This window comes from Akebia trifoliata, chromosome 6 (assembly GCF_017979445.1).
Source record: "Akebia trifoliata isolate Shusen 1 chromosome 6, ASM1797944v1, whole genome shotgun sequence".
In the NCBI taxonomy this organism is placed as follows: domain Eukaryota; kingdom Viridiplantae; phylum Streptophyta; class Magnoliopsida; order Ranunculales; family Lardizabalaceae; genus Akebia; species Akebia trifoliata.
In genome coordinates, this window is record NC_141380.1 from 17,922,258 (window position 1) to 17,939,541 (window position 17,284).

The following is a 17,284-nucleotide window of genomic DNA, read 5'->3' on the forward strand; positions in this document are numbered from 1 at the left end:
GCTTGCTGTAGTAAGATCCAGCTCGACAAATGAACGTGAACACTGTCTGAATCTAGTTATAATTCTCAGAACCGATGACCAAATTCCATCGTCCAATTAAGCCAAATGAATCTTGTTAGCTCATCCTTGTTTCTTACATATTTTCAAGTGCAGTTCATGGAGACAACGGAGTTGGTGAACTTAGCTTAGTAGATATTATTTCAATACTTTTAATTATATGCTTTACTTTAAAAATAGACACATAGTGAGGATTTTAGTGTAACACTCTGTCAATACTATTTAGTAAGTGTTAGTTTGACAAGACAGATTCTCATAATTCATTATATTGTTTAGATATTGATTATTTAATTTTAATTGGAAAACGTTTAGCTAATTGCTCTTTTATTTTCAATTGTATGATTTTCCAGTTATTGTGATATTATATGCCTGAAATATGTTCTCAGTGTCATACCTCGAAATATGTGTCCAGATCTAGATGATCTTGAAGATTTAGATTTGGGGGCTTGACAATTAAAGACAAAGATGAGAATCTTAGTCAAGGAATAAAAGATTATGGAATGGTGCACCTATCAAACAAAAAATTATGGAAACAATGCATAAGTATACTCCTTTATTTAGAAACCAAAATAAGTAAAAGAAAGGTTGACTTGACTTATTTCACAATCAAGTATAGCTTTAGTTGGAATGGTCAAAAAGCTTATAACTCCATCTATGACAATTGGATCAGATTGATTTTTGGGTATGTAGAAGTTTGGAGAATCTTCTAGTAGCACTTTAAATTTCACTTCAATGAGGTCGCCATAGGACCATAAGCAAGAAACTGCAAAACCATTTGTCAAACAATATTGTTCTTGAGCAGAAATTTCAAGAATTTGACATTTGTAGGTGCAAATATTTCCAAAATTTGTTGTGGTTCCTAGCTGAGTATTTTTAAAGTATTCATTAAAGAGTATTTGTAAAAGAAATTATTTAAGTCTTCCGTGTTGACTATACTCAATGTGTGAGTTAGTTACATAAGGAAAATCAATGCTTAGTCTTCTATGAAGAGTATGGTTAATGTTGGGGTATTCTGGGCTGACCAATGTAGTCTTTGGTTTCCAATGCATATTCATTACTAGGGTGATCTAGGTTACGTCTACATAAACAGTGTAAGCGTATGAATCACTATAGACAACTAAATATTTTACAGATTCTCTTCAATAAATCTAGTTCTTAAAAATTTAGTTGCTTGGATTAGTGACTTGAACAAGCTTGTCCTTGATTTCCCTTCACAATATTTTGGCTACAACAGAGATTGGAGTATCTTTTGTTGTAAATGGATTACTTCTCTCACTAGTTTACTACTAGTGGTATCAAAGCCTTGTTACTGCAGATCTGTGACTACTAAGGATCCACGACAGGGCGTGTGAACAACTTGGAGTGAAATAAAAAATCCTCTATATCCTCCACTCCAGCCTTCTTTGAAATGAAAGCTACAAACAAACTATTAAACCCGTAGTCCAGAAAGTTCCTCTCTTGGGGGATTTTGAACCCCTCAAAAGATCCTTGCTTATTATTTACCAATAGTTCTTATAAAATGCCATCAAGAAATCATCCAAAACAAATCTCTTCCTCCTACATGAATTTTCTTAATCTCCCAATAATACCCCCTGAACTCACCAAAATCATTAAAATTAAACAAAACCAAGCAATCGAAACAAATTATGAAAAAAATAATACACTAGAAATTATGCATACATGACATCATAATGACTTCAGCAGTACGGCCACATTTTCTGAACCTCTTCTCTTACCATCATTTGCTTGTTTAAGTATGAACATTCACCTATTATTGTTGTTTATATCTGTAGGAAATTATAACATATATAGATTATTTATATGTAGGAGTACTCATGTAATTAAAGAAAGGGTCAGCTGGCTCTAATTTTTGTGAGCTCCAAATCCTTTCTTCTCTCATCTCCTTCTCTTAGATCTAAATTCTGAAAAACTTCATGGTATCAGAGCAACTATAATCCAGAGTTCAGGCTAGAAATTTACTTCCTTCTCCTATTTTTCTTCTTTCTTGGTTCATACAAGATCTTTTATTCTGATTACAACCTAGGTTTCTCTGATTCTTTTCTATTTTTTGACTGGCGGTGTGTTGCTGTCAAGTTTGATGGAGTAGGCCTTTGAATACTCATCACTATCAAAAGATGTGTTAGTTTGCTTCTTGTTCTAGTTGCAGCAGCCAGTGCGATGCTATTTTATGTGCCCTACGGAGGCTTCAATCAGGTGCGATCACATCTGCAGTGCATGTTCTAGTCGCAACAGCCAAAACTATGCTGTTTTATGTACCTTTTGGAGGCTTCAATTGGGTGCAATCAGATCTGCAGTCCCTTTAGTTCAGTCAAGGAAGTTTAGCCTATGAAGGTTGCTGTCCCATTATTCTTCGTATAGGGTCTGCCTTTATTCTTTGGATCTTTTGCGAGATCTGTTTTCAATCTCCTTGGAGACAATTTTTTTTTGGATGTATGTGGGTGCTGGTTTCAATTCTTCAGTTGATTCTTTGTTCAACAATCAGTAATGTCAACTCTTAGTGATCCTGAAATAAGTTCCGAAACCAAAACTATGACTGAATCTGCACATTTTTGGTGATAATCCTAATATTCAGATTACTACAATAAAGTTAGATGAGAATAACTATATGGAGTGGTCTAGATCAGGCCGGATGTATAGGGACGTTGGGCTACATTAATGGAAAGATTAATGATCCAAAATCCTCTGATAAGGGCTAGGATAAGTGGGAGCAAGACAACCTTATGGTTATGTCTTGGCTTCTAGGCATGATGACTCCAAAAATTCGTCGACCGGTTTATTATCATGGAACAGCAAAGGAGATTTAGGATAAGATTTCCAATACGTATGGCCAAAAGAGAAATATTGCTAGATTATATCAGCTTCAACAGGAGATTGGTAATCTCTATCAGAGGGAGTTGTCAATTGCTACGTATTATGCCACTCTTCAAGGCCTTTGGGAAGAGTTGGATCATTCCCAATTGTTGGAATGGGAGACTGAGAAAGATTGACAGCAGTATCAGAAACAAGTGGAAGAGGACAGGATATTTGATTTTTTGACTGGTCTTAATCCCGAGTTTGACATGACCCGTGGACAAATTTTGGGAAGAAATGAACTCCCTGGGAACAAATTTTAGGAGTATTCTGCTTGATACAAAGTGAGGCCAGTCAAAAGAAGGCAATAAATTCAGCATCTAGTATGTCGTCTTCTATTGCTGCCACAGAGTTTTCAGCTCTTGTTTCTTCCTCCTCCAAAGGGCATAAATGGGGGAATAAGCCAAACAAAGGTATTGGCAGTAAGAAGGGGTTGCATTGCAACTTTTGCAATCAGAATGGGTATGTTGAGAGTAGTGGTTGGGATAAACATTCCCATCTTAATCCTGCTCATTGGAAGCCAAGGAGGAAGCCTCAATCCGCCAAAGGGAATGTTGCTACAATGAATCAACCTTCATCATTTTTACAGACATCTACTTCTACCATGATTTCTTCTTTTGAGGATCCGTCTATGACAGTTCCTAGTGTTGTCCCTAGTTTCTCAGTTAGTGAGTTTGAGAAGATGCGACAAATTTTGACTCAATATGATGCATCTACCTCTAATTCTGTTTTTGCTCAGTCAGGTACTACCGCCTCCGCTCTTTCTGTCAGTTCCATCACTCCAAGTACTTTTTGCGTTATTGATTCTAGTGTGTCTAATCACATGACCGATATTGCATCCTTGTTTTCCACATATAATTTATATTCTGGTAAGGATAAAGTGAAAATTGCAGATGGTTCTATTTCCACTGTAGTAGGGAATGGAACTATCAAAGTTAATGATCATTTATCCTTATCATTCGTTCTCCATGCCCCAAATCTTTCCACCAATCTGTTATCAGTTTACATCTTACAAAATCCCTAAATTGTTATGTGAATTTCTTTCCTTCATATTGTGTGTTTCAAGACTTGGGGACGAGGCAAACGATGGGGAGTGGTCATGAAGCTTAAGGCCTTTACCTCTTGGATGTTATTTTGTGTTTCAGTCTATTTGTAACGGCTTGAAAAGTTATTACGTATCTCAAGGAAAAAATTTTATAAAATTTGTTGATTATTAATCATAATTGTGATAGGATGGTTTTTTAGTCAATCATGTATTGTTAGCTAGTTTAAAACTGTCAAAAAATATAGTTTTGCGTAAGTTTGATTTGATGATTTAAGTTAGTTGATCCAAAATGATATTTTAGAAGAATATTTATGAATATAAACAATTAATTCATATTTATTTCTGTTAAACCTATTGAGAGAAGTCGACTCTTAAAATTGTTTGTCTCTTGACTTTTAATTTAGGTGATAATCTCGTTATCAAGTAAAAGTAAATAAAAAGCTTAGACTAGTTGAATAAAGATTCGGGACGTCGAGGTCTGAAGTTAAAAATTGAATCCAATGAGGTAGGGAACTTTCAATTTCTTAATTGTAGTAATAAATTTATTTAAAAAAATGTTTTTGTTTCAAAGTAAATTAGTTCTTTCAAAATCTATGTTCAATATATGTATTTTGCAAAAACAAATTCATGCATGTTGGATTAAACTTTTGATATATAGATGTTGTATTTATGTTATAGTATATTTTGTTGATGCACCAAAACAATCTTGTAAAATGTTTTAATTGTAAAAGTGTATTTTTGTAAAATTGATTTTGAATAAAAAACCAATAATGTTTCTTATTATTTAACTAATTAGAATAATAAAGCATGGTTTTGAGCTAATCGAGTGTAGTCTATGATTAATTAGAAATTGTTTTAATTAACCATTTAGTTTAGAAATAAAAATATTGTTGTGAATGAAAAAAGAGATTTTTGAAAGAATTTTATAATGAAAAATTATCACAAGTTTTTCTATGATTTTAATTAACTGAGCAAGAGAACTATTTTATAAAAAATTAAATATTTGATGTTCGTGTATTTCATTGTGATTTCATAAATGGTTTTATTCCTTTTGTAAAAGAAAACTCAAGTTTTGGATTCATAAAATAAGAATTTTCAAAAGAGGTTAGTGTTCCTTTATAATAAAGTCACACTGAAGATGTGATAACTTGTAATGTTATTGAGAACGTGATTCTCAGTTGAGTGTATATGGGGAGTGAATACCTAGTGGTGAGATGCTTCAACGTACGCCGTGTAAGTCACAAAGGCTTCGATCTGAGGATCGTGCAAGACACAAAAAAAGAAGTGAAAATGCTTCATCTTATCACCATGTAAGCCACGAGGGAAAAAAAAGAAATGAAAAAAAAAATTATATAGGGTGTATTTATTATGAGTGATAAACTGGGTATTCAATTCACATACTTGGTTGTTATTTTTTGTTTCTTGTTTTTGAAAAATAGAAAAGTTTTATATTTCGAAAAAAAAGAACTTTCATGTTTTGAAAAAAAAAAAAAAAACAATGAAAATGTTTTACTTTATATTATTTTAGTGATGTATTAAAGGGTTTGTGAAAGCCTACAAAATATAACGTGTTGTCACTTTTGGAGCGACGCATTATTCTAGGGTAATAGTTGCAATATTTGATTTCTTATGTAGTACAGGATGCATAAGAACATCACAACAAGAATCCGGGAATTTCCTTTTTTCTTTAATGGAGAATAAGATGTAAAGATAGTTGTATAAATGATAGAGTTTTACTAAGGATCACATGCACGCCAGATTGGCATAGACAAAGATGACTAGTCAATGATCATTAACAATCTAAAGTAGTCAGGAAAGAATGACCCACTTGTTGGGCCCGTTTCTTAAGACCTTGGTCAATAGCCAACCTGAGCTGAAAAATCAGTCACCCAAGTATGATAGAGATTGGTCATAGAATCAGGAACTAACTGTGGAGTTCCACACCAGTGAAGTATTGGATCAATCGTATTTTGACTAAAATGTTCACATCAGTCATGACCCTCAACTCTCTATATAGTACTCTGTCATTGTATGTTATATTAGGAGTTAATGTTATATGTTTCATATTTCAAGCTTGTGAAAATGTTTTATTTCACAGTTATTGAAATTTTTAAATGTATTTATGTTTTAATAACTTGCATTGTTTACAAATGAATTTGTGTGATTAACCTGCATATTAGGACTATGATTTAGAAATATATGTTTCTTACTGGATAAATCCCCTGTTACTCACCCTACCAATCATCTCAGTTTTAGGAAGTTCCAGTAATCAATGATCAACTTTATGATTGTTGCAATTTTGAGATCAGTAGGTTTGTAGACAATAGGTCAATTTATGTTGAGAGTGCGGGTTAGTATATTCTAGGCGGTATGTGCCAATATTTCCTTCTGTTATACATAAATAAAGGGGGGTTTGTGAGATAGGATTGTTGTTTTGCTTATGTATCACATAACCATATGCTTCCGTTGTTAGATATAATATCATTGTTTGAAATTATACTTATATGTGTTTATCACTGTATGGGAAATATCTCACCCCTCAAGATTTTGACACTTCATCATGGGGATGCATGTTAGGATTTTGGGGCATGACACTATTAGTAGTAAGAGTATCAATAATGATATACTTGCCAAGATTTATCAATGGCATGCTCGTCTTGGTCATCCTTCTTTTAAATCATTAAGTTTGTTTAAAAATTTGTTTCATTCAGTGTCTTTAGAGTCTCTCCAGTGTCAAGTATGTCAATTGTCGAAGCATTGTAGAACTACATGTCTTTACTGAATGAATAAAAGTTCAGTTCTTTTTGACATTGTGCACCTTGATGTATGGGGGTCCTTCCCCTATAAATGATATGGATGGTTATCGATACTTGTTAGTTTCATTGATGATAATTCTCGTTGTACTTGGATTTATCTTATGAAAACTGGAGATGAAGTACCATAGATTGTGCACATATTCCATAGGATGGTTGAGACACGGTTTGGAACGAAAGTTAAGATCCTTCGATTCAATAATGTTAAAGAGTACCTTGAAAGTTCCTTAAACATTTTCTTACAGGATCAAGGTGCTCTCCATCATTTTTCATGTCCAATTACTCCACAACAAAACGTAGTAGTTGAGAGGAAAAATAGACATTTGTTGGAGGTTGGCTCATCACAATCTCCCAAAACGACATTGGTCTGATGCGGTTTTGATAGCATCTTATGTTATTAATAGAATGCCATCCAGAGTATTACAAATGAAGAATCATTTCTCCATCTTGATTCATGACCGTACTATCTTTTCTTTACCTCTTCCCGTTTTGGATGTTTATGTTTCATTCATATTTTGAGTCCTACTCATACTAAGTTAGATCCCAAATCAGTTAAAGGATCCTTTTGGGTTATTCTCCTACACAGAAAAAGGTACAAGTGGCTTGATCCTTGCACAGGAAGGAAGTATGTCACCAACAATGTTACCTCTTTTGAGTATGCGTCCTATTTTGGGCCTTTTCAACATTCTCTTCCGGGGAAGACTAGCCGGGTGGAAGAGAATTCTTCTAGTCCTGTTCCAACTTTTTCACCTTTTCCTCCTGTTCTACAATCAAAGTCGGTTTCTCCAATTCCAATCTCAACAATTTCAATTTGTGTTTCTTCTAACAGACCAGTTGTCATTACTGGTGCAAGTACTGCTCCAAGGACTAATCTAGTAGAAAAAGAGGACTTACTCACTTATTCCAAAAAAAAAAAAAAAGGATAAAGGTATTACCAGTTGAATGTTGACTCTACAAGTCATGGTATATCTTTGAACTTTGATTCAGTTGTTACTTTTATTTCTTTTGTTGAATCCCAAGATGGCATTGGTACCTCCGAAAAAGTTGTTACTACATCTGATTTGGATCTTCCCATTGCTATTAGAAAGGGCACACGCCAGTCTACATTTCATCCCATTTCTCAATATACTTGTTATGCTCGTTTGTCCCCATCTTATTATGTTTTTGTGTCTACTTTGTCTTTTGTGTCTTTACCTTTCAGGTTCTCAGATGCTATTATTGATCCAAAATGGAGGGCGGCTATAAATGATTAGATGAATGCACTAACTAAGAATGGCACTTGGGAACTAGTAGACCTACTTGAAGGGAAGAGTCTAGTAAACAGTAAGTGGGTTTTCACTAAAAACCATAAGGTTGACGACTCGATTGAGAGATATACAGTCAAGCTGGTTGCAAAAGGGTTCACTCAAACTTATGGTGTCGACTATAAGGAGACCTTTGCACCTGTGGCCAAGTTGAACTTTATCAGGGTTTTGCTCTCACGCTCATTACTCTTGGGACCTTCTCTAGTTGGACGTGAAGAATGCATTGTTTGAATGGAGATCTTCTCGAGGAAGTTTATATGAGTCCTCCACCGGGATATGATTTTAGGCGTAAGGTGTGTAGGTTGCATAAGGCCTTGTACGGGCTCAAGCAATCTCCTCGAGCTTGATTTGATCGATTTCTTCACGCTATGAACCGATATGAGTACACCCAAGGTAATGTTGATCACATTATGTTCATCAAGCGCACACAGGATGGGCAATTCACTATTCTGATTGTCTATGTGGATGATATGGTTTTCACGGGTAAATTGTCCTGAGGAGGTTTGTAGCCTTAAGTCTAACTTGGCAAAGGAGTTTGAGATCAAAGACCTTGGAAAACTTTGATATTTCCTTGGTATAGAGGTAGCTAGATCTAATGATGGTATCTTCATTTGTCAACGTAAATATGCATTGGATCTTCTTCGGGATGCAGAGAAGCTTGGTTGTAGACCAATGGATACTCCTATTGACCCAACCATAAGTTGAGTAAGTTTGAAGGTGATCTTCTTCCTCATAAAGGGATGTATTAATAATTGATTGAGTTAAAATTGAGAGAAGAATTAATTTTTATTAATTAGCCCTAATTAGGTTTTAAAGCTATTACATAATCTAATAGGGGAAAAGACTAAAAAGGACATCTAGACTTATTTAACACTCCCCCTCAAGTTGTTGCGTGGATATCAATAATGCCCAACTTAGACACGATGCCTTCAAAGATGGTTTTGCTAACACCTTTGGTAAGAACATCAGCGAGTTGTTGAGATGTAGGAACAAAGGGAGTACAAATCTGTCCAGAAATAATGTTTTCTCTAATGAAATGACGATCAACTTCGATATGCTTTGTTTTATCATGCTGAACCGGATTTGTCACTATGTTAATAGCTGATTTTTTATCGCAATATAGTAAGAATAGGACTGGCACAGGAAGACACAAGTCAACTAGTAATATCTTGAGCCACAACAACTCACACTCCAAGTGTCATATCTCTATATTCTCACTCAGCACTCGACCGAGAAACCACATCCTGCTTCTTACTGCGCCAAGTTGCCACCAACTTTAGTACAATACCCAGAAGTAGACCGACTATCAGTTACTGAACCAGCATAATCTGCATCTGTCCATGCCTCAACACGAAGATGACCATGATTACTGAACAGAATACCTCGATCAGGACATCCCTTAAGACACCTAAGAATATGATAAACTGCAGTAAGATGAGATGTTCGAGGCGAGTGCATAAACTGACTTACAACACTAACAGCATAAACAATGTCAAAGCGAGTCACAGACAAATAGATCAATTTTCCCAAAAGACGCTGATATTGACCAATATCCGACACACTGCCCCTCAAAATCAGCCAACCTGTGATTCTGCTCAATAGGAGTATCAGCGGGACGAGAACCAAGCTGACCGGAGTCACTGAGTAAATCAAGAACATACTTGCGCTGAGAAATAAATATGCCAAACCAGGACCGCGCAATCTCAATACCCAGAAAATAGCGAAGATGCCCAAAGTCCTTAATCTCAAATTGACGGCCTAAGTAAATTTTTACCTCGGTAATGCCATCATCATCATCTCCAATAAGAACGATATCATCCACATAAACAATCAGAGCATCAGTTCTACCCTGGGAATGACGCAAAAAAAGAGTGATCAGCATAACTCTGATGGAATCCAAACTGATGCATGGCCATAGTAAAGTGCTTAAACCATGCGCGAGGAGAATACTTCAGCCCATAAAGTGAACGGCGAAGACGACAGACATAGGAAGGAGAAACAGATGTAAGAAACCTAGGAAGTTGGACCATATAAACTTCTTCCGGAAAATCAACATTGAAAAATGCATTCTTGACATCTAACTGATAGAGATGCCAGTCTTTAATAGCGGCAACAGAAAAGATAACGCAAATGGTAGTCATCTTGGCAATCGGAACAAATGTCTCCTGATAATCAATCCCATAAGTCTAAGCATAACCGTAGGCCACTAGACGGGCCTTATAATGAGCAATAGAACCATTTGGATTATGCTTAAGGGTGAAAACCCAGCGACATCTCACAGTTTTCCTTCCAGGTGGAAGAGAAACAAGTTCCCAAGTCTAAGTCTTTTCAAGAGCATTCAACTCATCAATCATAGCTGCTCGCCACTCAGGATGGGTAATAGCATCTGCAAAGTAGTAGGAAGAGAAACAACGGAAACAAAAGAAAGAAAACTTTGATAGGAAGGTGAGAATGCAGAATCAGATACATAATTAGAAATGGGATAAGTCCAAGTGTGCTTACCCTTACGAATGGCAATAGGACAATCATCACGGGGAACAGAAGGAGGCAAAGCTGGAGGCGAAGCTGGAGGCGAGGAGGCGAGCTGGTCTGGCATAGGAGTGATGGTAGTAGCACGTGAACGCCGAGAGAAAACCTACAAGGGAAGAGGTGACAAACTGATAAAGGGTGGAGAGGGAGGAACAGGTAAGGGAAGAGGAAAGGGAACAGAGAGGGAATCATCAGGAGAGTCTATGGGAAACCACTCAGATTGAATGCCAACTGACCCATTGTAATTTGGGGTATGCTCAAAAAATGAAACATCCCGAGAAATGAAACGCCGTTGAGAAGGAGGATGTTAACAACAATAACCTTTCTAGGTAGAGGAATAATCCAAAAAAAATACATTTGACGGCCTTAGAATCAAGTTTAGTACGAGTTTGGTCAAGAATTTGAACGAAACAGATGCACTCAAACACACGTGGAGACAAGGGAAACACGAGACAATCCGGATAGAGCTTAGAGGGGCGTGGCAAATTGAAGAACTCGGGAAGGGGTTCGATTAATAAGGTATACAGCAGTAAGAACTGTATCGGCCCAATAAGATTGTGGCACGTTCATACCAATAGAGATGGCACGGGCTAACTCTACAATATAACTTTTTTCGTTCTGAACGACCATTCTACTGATGGGTCTTAACATTAGACATTTGATGCTCAATGTCAAACTTTAAACAAAGTTTTAAGACCGCACTATAGGTGTACTCAGTACCATGATCAGAGCAGAAGGTCTTGACTGTACGACCAAATTGGGTATTGAACCATAGCAAGAAATTGCTTGAAGATCCCACACACTTTACTCTTGTGTTTCATAAGATAGACTCAATTAGTACAACTATGGTTATCGATGAACAAGACAAAATAACAAAAACCAAGAGTGGATGTGACAAAGGAAGGACCCCACAAATCAGAATGAATTAGGTCAAACATAGCAGGTGCAGTAGTATTCATACTAACAGGACAAGAAGAATGCACATGTTTAGCTAATTGGCAAGTTTCACAAGAAAAATCAAGCAACTTGTTATTATTAAATAAAGCAAGGAACATGTGTTTCAAATAACCAAAGAAAATATGGCCTAAACATAAGTGTCAACGCATTACAAGAGCCTTATTAGACTGACTACTACTACTACTACTAAGTTGAAAAACAGAATGGGTGCTAGGTGAACCAAGTATGTCCAAGAGATACAATCCATTCACTACACGTCCAGTGCCAATCGTTCTCTTAGACCCCAGATCCTAAAAAACACAATAAAAGGGATAAAAGGTTACACTGCAGTTCAAATTTTTGGTAAAACTACTAACAGATATAAGGTTAGTAGTAAGTTGAGGGACATGTAGTGTGTTAGTTAAGGACAAAGAAGATGTAACAGAAAAATGACCTTGACCAGCTATAAAGGACGAACCATCGGCCAGGCGAGCCTTGCGATGACCAGAAGAAGCACTATAGGTTTTAAACAGAGAGAATGTATTGGTCATGTTATCTGAGCCACCAAAATCAATGATCTATGGTGAGGAAGTGTGGAAACACTGTGTGCAAATGCAAAGGTACCTGAGTGAGTGAAGGTAGAAACCAGCTAAGATGAGGTTTCCATCTGATTGAAGAATTTCCTAAACTTGTCAAGCTCGGCTTGGGATAGAGATACCGAATTTGATGAGATAGTAGCCGAAGGAAGTGCTAAATCAATCGTCTGCTAAGAGACTACATGAGCTGAAGATCCTTGAGACTGTTGACGGTGCTGATTAGGACGACCATGAAGTACATAACAACGAGCCTTCACATGACCCAACTTTCCACAATGATCACACTTATGTCGCTGACGGGTAGGCAGAGACCCACTAGGGGGCTGTGGAGAAGGTAAACGAGCAAGCATAAAGGAATGATCTCCTGAAGAAAGAGGTAGGACAGACATCAGCCAAAACATAATAATACGCAGTTTGTAGGGACAGAAAAGGTTTCATACCCAATAAATGAACTCTAACATACTCAAACTCATCCCGAAGACTAGCTAGAAACTGAAAAATCAGATTCTAATCCATAATTGACGTATACAATGTCTCATCAAGAGGGTCCTTCCAAGCGTAGGACGAGAAATAGAAGGTCAACTCTTCCCACCGAGCACGTAGCTGTGATATATAGGTAGTAACGGAAGAGTCACCTTACGAAAGACAAGAAATCTCACGTTCTAAGTCAAAAATTCGGACGTTGTTTTGACGTTGCGAGTAAATGCTCTTTGCAAAATCTCATATTTGTTTTGCTGTCGAAGAGAACATAAAACCAACCGCAATGTGTGGTTGCATAGATTTAACCAGCCAAGAACGGACCATAGAATCATTAGCAAACTAATGGGAGTACGAACTGTCGGTCTGTGCAGGTTGTTTGTCCGCTCCTTTGAGGTAACCGATCTTCCCTTTTCCACCAATGAACATTTCAACCGATCGTACCCAAAAGAGGTAGTTAGGACCATCTAATTTCACGGTAGTGATTTGAATGCCTGGAAAGTCGGTGGAATGAGAAAGAAGACCACTCGATCCATTACAAGTACCAATGATCGAAGAAGAGGATGACTTAGAAGCCATCAAAGAAACAAGTACTTTGGTTTGAAGAGAGTTCAAATAAGATGAGGGCACGACTCCTAAGGATAAAAATGATCGCCGCACCCTAAAGGTGACAATGCACAATCGTAAGAGTTGTCAAGGCTGGTTAAGCATTGTTGAAGGTGACCAAAGTAATCATTACCACAAGTGTAGGGAATCAAAGAGCAAGATAAACGTGAGAACAGCCTCAAACAGCACCCTGCTGTGATCGAAAAATTCCGTAGGTGTTCAAAAACACTACCGGCACCCTCATATAACCACTACGATGATCGAAAAATAAAAACACAACCACCTACTGTGTCGCACAAGGCAAAGCAGTCACCTACTGGTGTTGTCTGCTCAAAAACGATAAAAAAAACAGCCACTTATAGCCACCTGCTGTGTCGCACAGGGCTCAAACAGCCACCTGTTATGTCTCACGAAGCAGAACAGCCACCGGCTGTGTCACACAAAGCAGAACAGCCACTTACTGTGTTGAAAAACCTTAAAAAAATCACCTACTGTGATCGCAAATGTCCAAGCTGCTGCCTTGGGTGTCGCAGGACTTAACTACAGTCACCTTGGAAGTCGCAAGGCTGAGATACAACCACCTTGGGTGTCGCAGGCCCTAAACAGCATCGTTGCTATGAGTACAGCCTGATCGCAGGCTTTAAATCGACTTTAAATCCCTATCGCATGATGCGATTAGGGTTTACAGCAACAAAGAACCGCCGTAGGGATGATATGGGTTGAAGACGAGAGGTTTAGAGTTTTATTTTAAGGAAGAATGGGACGATAGAGTTTGTAGCAGAAGAAGAAGTAGGAGTTTGAAGGAGGTAGAGAGAGGAGGCTTTGATACCAAGTTTAAATTGAGAGAAGAATTAATTTTTATTAATTAGCCCTAATTAGGCTTTAAAGCTATTACATAATCTAAGTAGGGGAAAAGACTAAAAAGGACATCTAGACTTATTTAACAGATTGGTTGGTAGGCCCTTCAATCTATCTTTCCCTCAGCCCAATATTGCTTATGTGGTCAATGTAGTTAGTCAATTTATACATGCCCCCCGTGTCCCACATTTGGAGGCCACTGAGAGAATCTTGCGATACTTGAAGACTTGTCCTGGAAAGGTCTTATATTTTGTAAGAGTAACCATCACCAAGTACAAGCTTAAACCGATGCAGACTAAGCAGGCTCAATTAGAGATATGAGATCTAACTCAGGCTATTGCATATTTGTTGGGGGTAACTAAGGGCCTGTTTGGATTGACTTCTTAAAGTGCTTCTGGCTCCTTGTCGGAGTCAGAAGCACTATTTGAATCATTTGGACAAATAAGTACTTTGAAAAATAACTTTTCAAAAGAGTAAAATTGGTACTTCTATGAGAAGTACCGAGAACAGTGCTTCTCAAATCTGTTTTTGCGGGGAGCAAATTTGTCCGTCACTTAATAGGGTGCGGTTCCAAAAATACCCTTGTGAATTTCTTATTTTACTCCATGTATCCCGAATCAGTTCGTCCAAACCAAAAGAAACCCTCTCGTTCACGCTTGAAACCCTCGACAGAACTTCAGCCGAAACCCTCTCCTCTCTACGACGGAAGCATCTCCTCCCTCAGGCAACTATGGCGACGACCTCTCTGACTCAATTCAACAAAACAGTCCCTGTTTTTTCATTTTCTAAACCCTCATCGTTCACCCTAAATCCTCGACAGAATTTCTGCCGAAACCCTCTCCTCCCTACGACGAAAGCCTATCTTCCCTCAAGCAATTAAGGCGACGACCGCTCCAACGATTTCAGCGGCGAGTTCTTCCTCTCCTCATAGGTAAGTCGATCGGTTTACACTCATCCGATTGTCTTTTCTCTTCTCATATCTATCAAGGCAAAGGGGAATATTTGTGTTTTATAATTTTGTTACAAAATTGACTGATTATACAAAATCGATCGACTAAAAATATAGTTCGTATTTTCAAACATGGTTGAACCTGATCTTGCAAACACAATAATGTTTAGAACACCAAGATAAAATTGAATGGTTTCACAAATCGATATGGTTGGATGGTTGGGATCATACACGACTTATTTAAAGATAAAATTGAGTGGTTTAAGAATAAATTTAGTACATTGGTTTCACAAATCTTTTTTTTTTTTTTTTTAACTTTGTATGTGCTTGCTCATATAATAAAAAATAAAAATAAAAAAATCCGCTGATGCAATTACACAAAATAAATGGAAACAAATGCAATTACAAAAAATATTGTAATACAAATGGGCTAAAAAAAAATGTCACAGTTTGAAATTAAGCAAAAATGTATAATATTATACCTCTGATTCTTTGGTATCTAAGAGGAACATAAATAGGCAAGAGAAAAGATGGAAGATTAAAGGAAAGTTCCAGAATGGTAAGAAGAGGAAAAAATTCAAGCATGGGATTTTCAATTTTATAGTCATCAAATCATAAGAATGGAATCACTTGCCACTAAAACAAAACATCTAAAGTAAGTGACAGAGTTTGACAAGTTCAATCTTGGATGCTTGAAACTGCAAAGAGAATATCCATGAAACAGCATCACCATTTTTATTATAATATTATATAAGTGGAAATAGTATTAGTCATTCAATCGATGAAATTCGAAACAATTCATCACGTTGATTGTGGAGATATGAGCCACTATTATGTTCCTAATAAATAGTGAAGTATGTTTCCTACTATAAGAATAGCTTGTTTATATAGGGCAAGCAAATGTACTACTCATTCCACGTATAGGTTAGTAATTATTCCTATAGGGCTTACTCCTATGAGAGTTTTTCCAATCTACTCAAATGTGATTTTTTCCCCTAACGAGCCACTGATTTTCCCAAGTTTCAAAGATGGGTAGAAATAGAACATAAAAGAACATGTGCTTCATCAACTTGACATGTTTTTTATATGAAAGCCCCACCCCCAATCCAAATCAACACTCCAATCCTTTTGTAATTAATCACATATGGATTGGTGTGTTATAAGTAAAAGTTGGTGTGCTAATAGCATCTCTCATAATTAATTATGGTTGTTGCATCACTATTGTTTTAATAGGTGTTGTTTGTTCTTTATTTGTTTAAAGTCATTAAGATCCCATCTCATCTCATCACTCTGAGAAAATACATTTGGTCGTCAACATTGAAGAAAGAAAATAATTATTTTTGTAAGATCTTATCATCTGGGAAATTGGGTTTGAATGAGGACTTTGGTTTGGAATTTATTATTTTAACGATTCATGTTATTTTGATTCAAGTACACATGAATTCTTTTCTATTTGTGCAAACCTTGTGTTGTGTTAGTCATACTTTTAAAACTTGTAAAATGGACTCGAAACTCACCCATGTCAACTCAACTCGATTTAATTGGATCTTTTGATGACTCAGCCCAAAATTCAATGGAACCAATTCATCAAATCTACTCATTAACTTGGTCTATTTATCTCAAAGCAAAGGATCTACGATTCTGTAAAGGGACTATACAAAAAAGGGAGTCAAATTATCACAACTCTTTTTTAAAATATTTGTCAAAAAGGATGTATTCTTATTTTGGTATATATTTATTTTTATCAAAATGAATACCTTCTTTATGGTCATTTTATATTGAATTTACTTTTATATATTTATTTTGAATTTCATGCAAATAACCTTTTTAATTTTTTATTGATAAGCTGGGGTTGAGGGGACCCCTCCTTAAAAACATATTAATGAGAATAATTGTTGAAAAATTCATTGTTTTATTATGTATTTTATTCTTATATTTTGTTGGGAGATAAGATTTGAACTCAAGACCTCTTGAATGTTACTTGTAAAGAGTAAAAAGTTCCTTAATTGTTGAAATATGAGCTAAAAGTATTATTTCATTAGTTAAAATTGTTTTGTTAGAGAATTTGAAACTTCAATAACTCTCTTTGAGTCCTAATGGTTTAAAACATGTTGATATACGTATTATGTGTTTTTTTAAATGTTAATGTGTATGAGATGTTGCGTGGATGTTAGATTGTGTATTTGCAGGTATTTTTTTTATCAAGAAAATTTCATATGTCCATTTTTAAGAGGTGATGCTGC

The 17,284-nt window shown here is 36.4% G+C and overlaps 1 protein-coding gene across 8 annotated transcripts in view; it reads right to left on the minus strand.

The window, feature by feature from the left end:
• LOC147400344 (Cleavage and polyadenylation specificity factor (CPSF) A subunit protein) overlaps window positions 1-17,284 on the minus strand; it is a 73,789-nt gene that overhangs the window by 17,667 nt on the left and 38,838 nt on the right. Inside the window, exon 13 of one of the 8 annotated variants that reach the window (XM_086445992.1) lies at window positions 319-566. The exons of the other annotated variants lie outside the window; for them this stretch is intronic. Coding sequence (XP_086302118.1) covers window positions 408-566 — 159 coding nt within the window. The 3' untranslated portion in view covers window positions 319-407. Of the gene's footprint in view, window positions 1-318; window positions 567-17,284 lie in introns of those variants that run through there. 8 annotated transcript variants of the gene reach the window in all.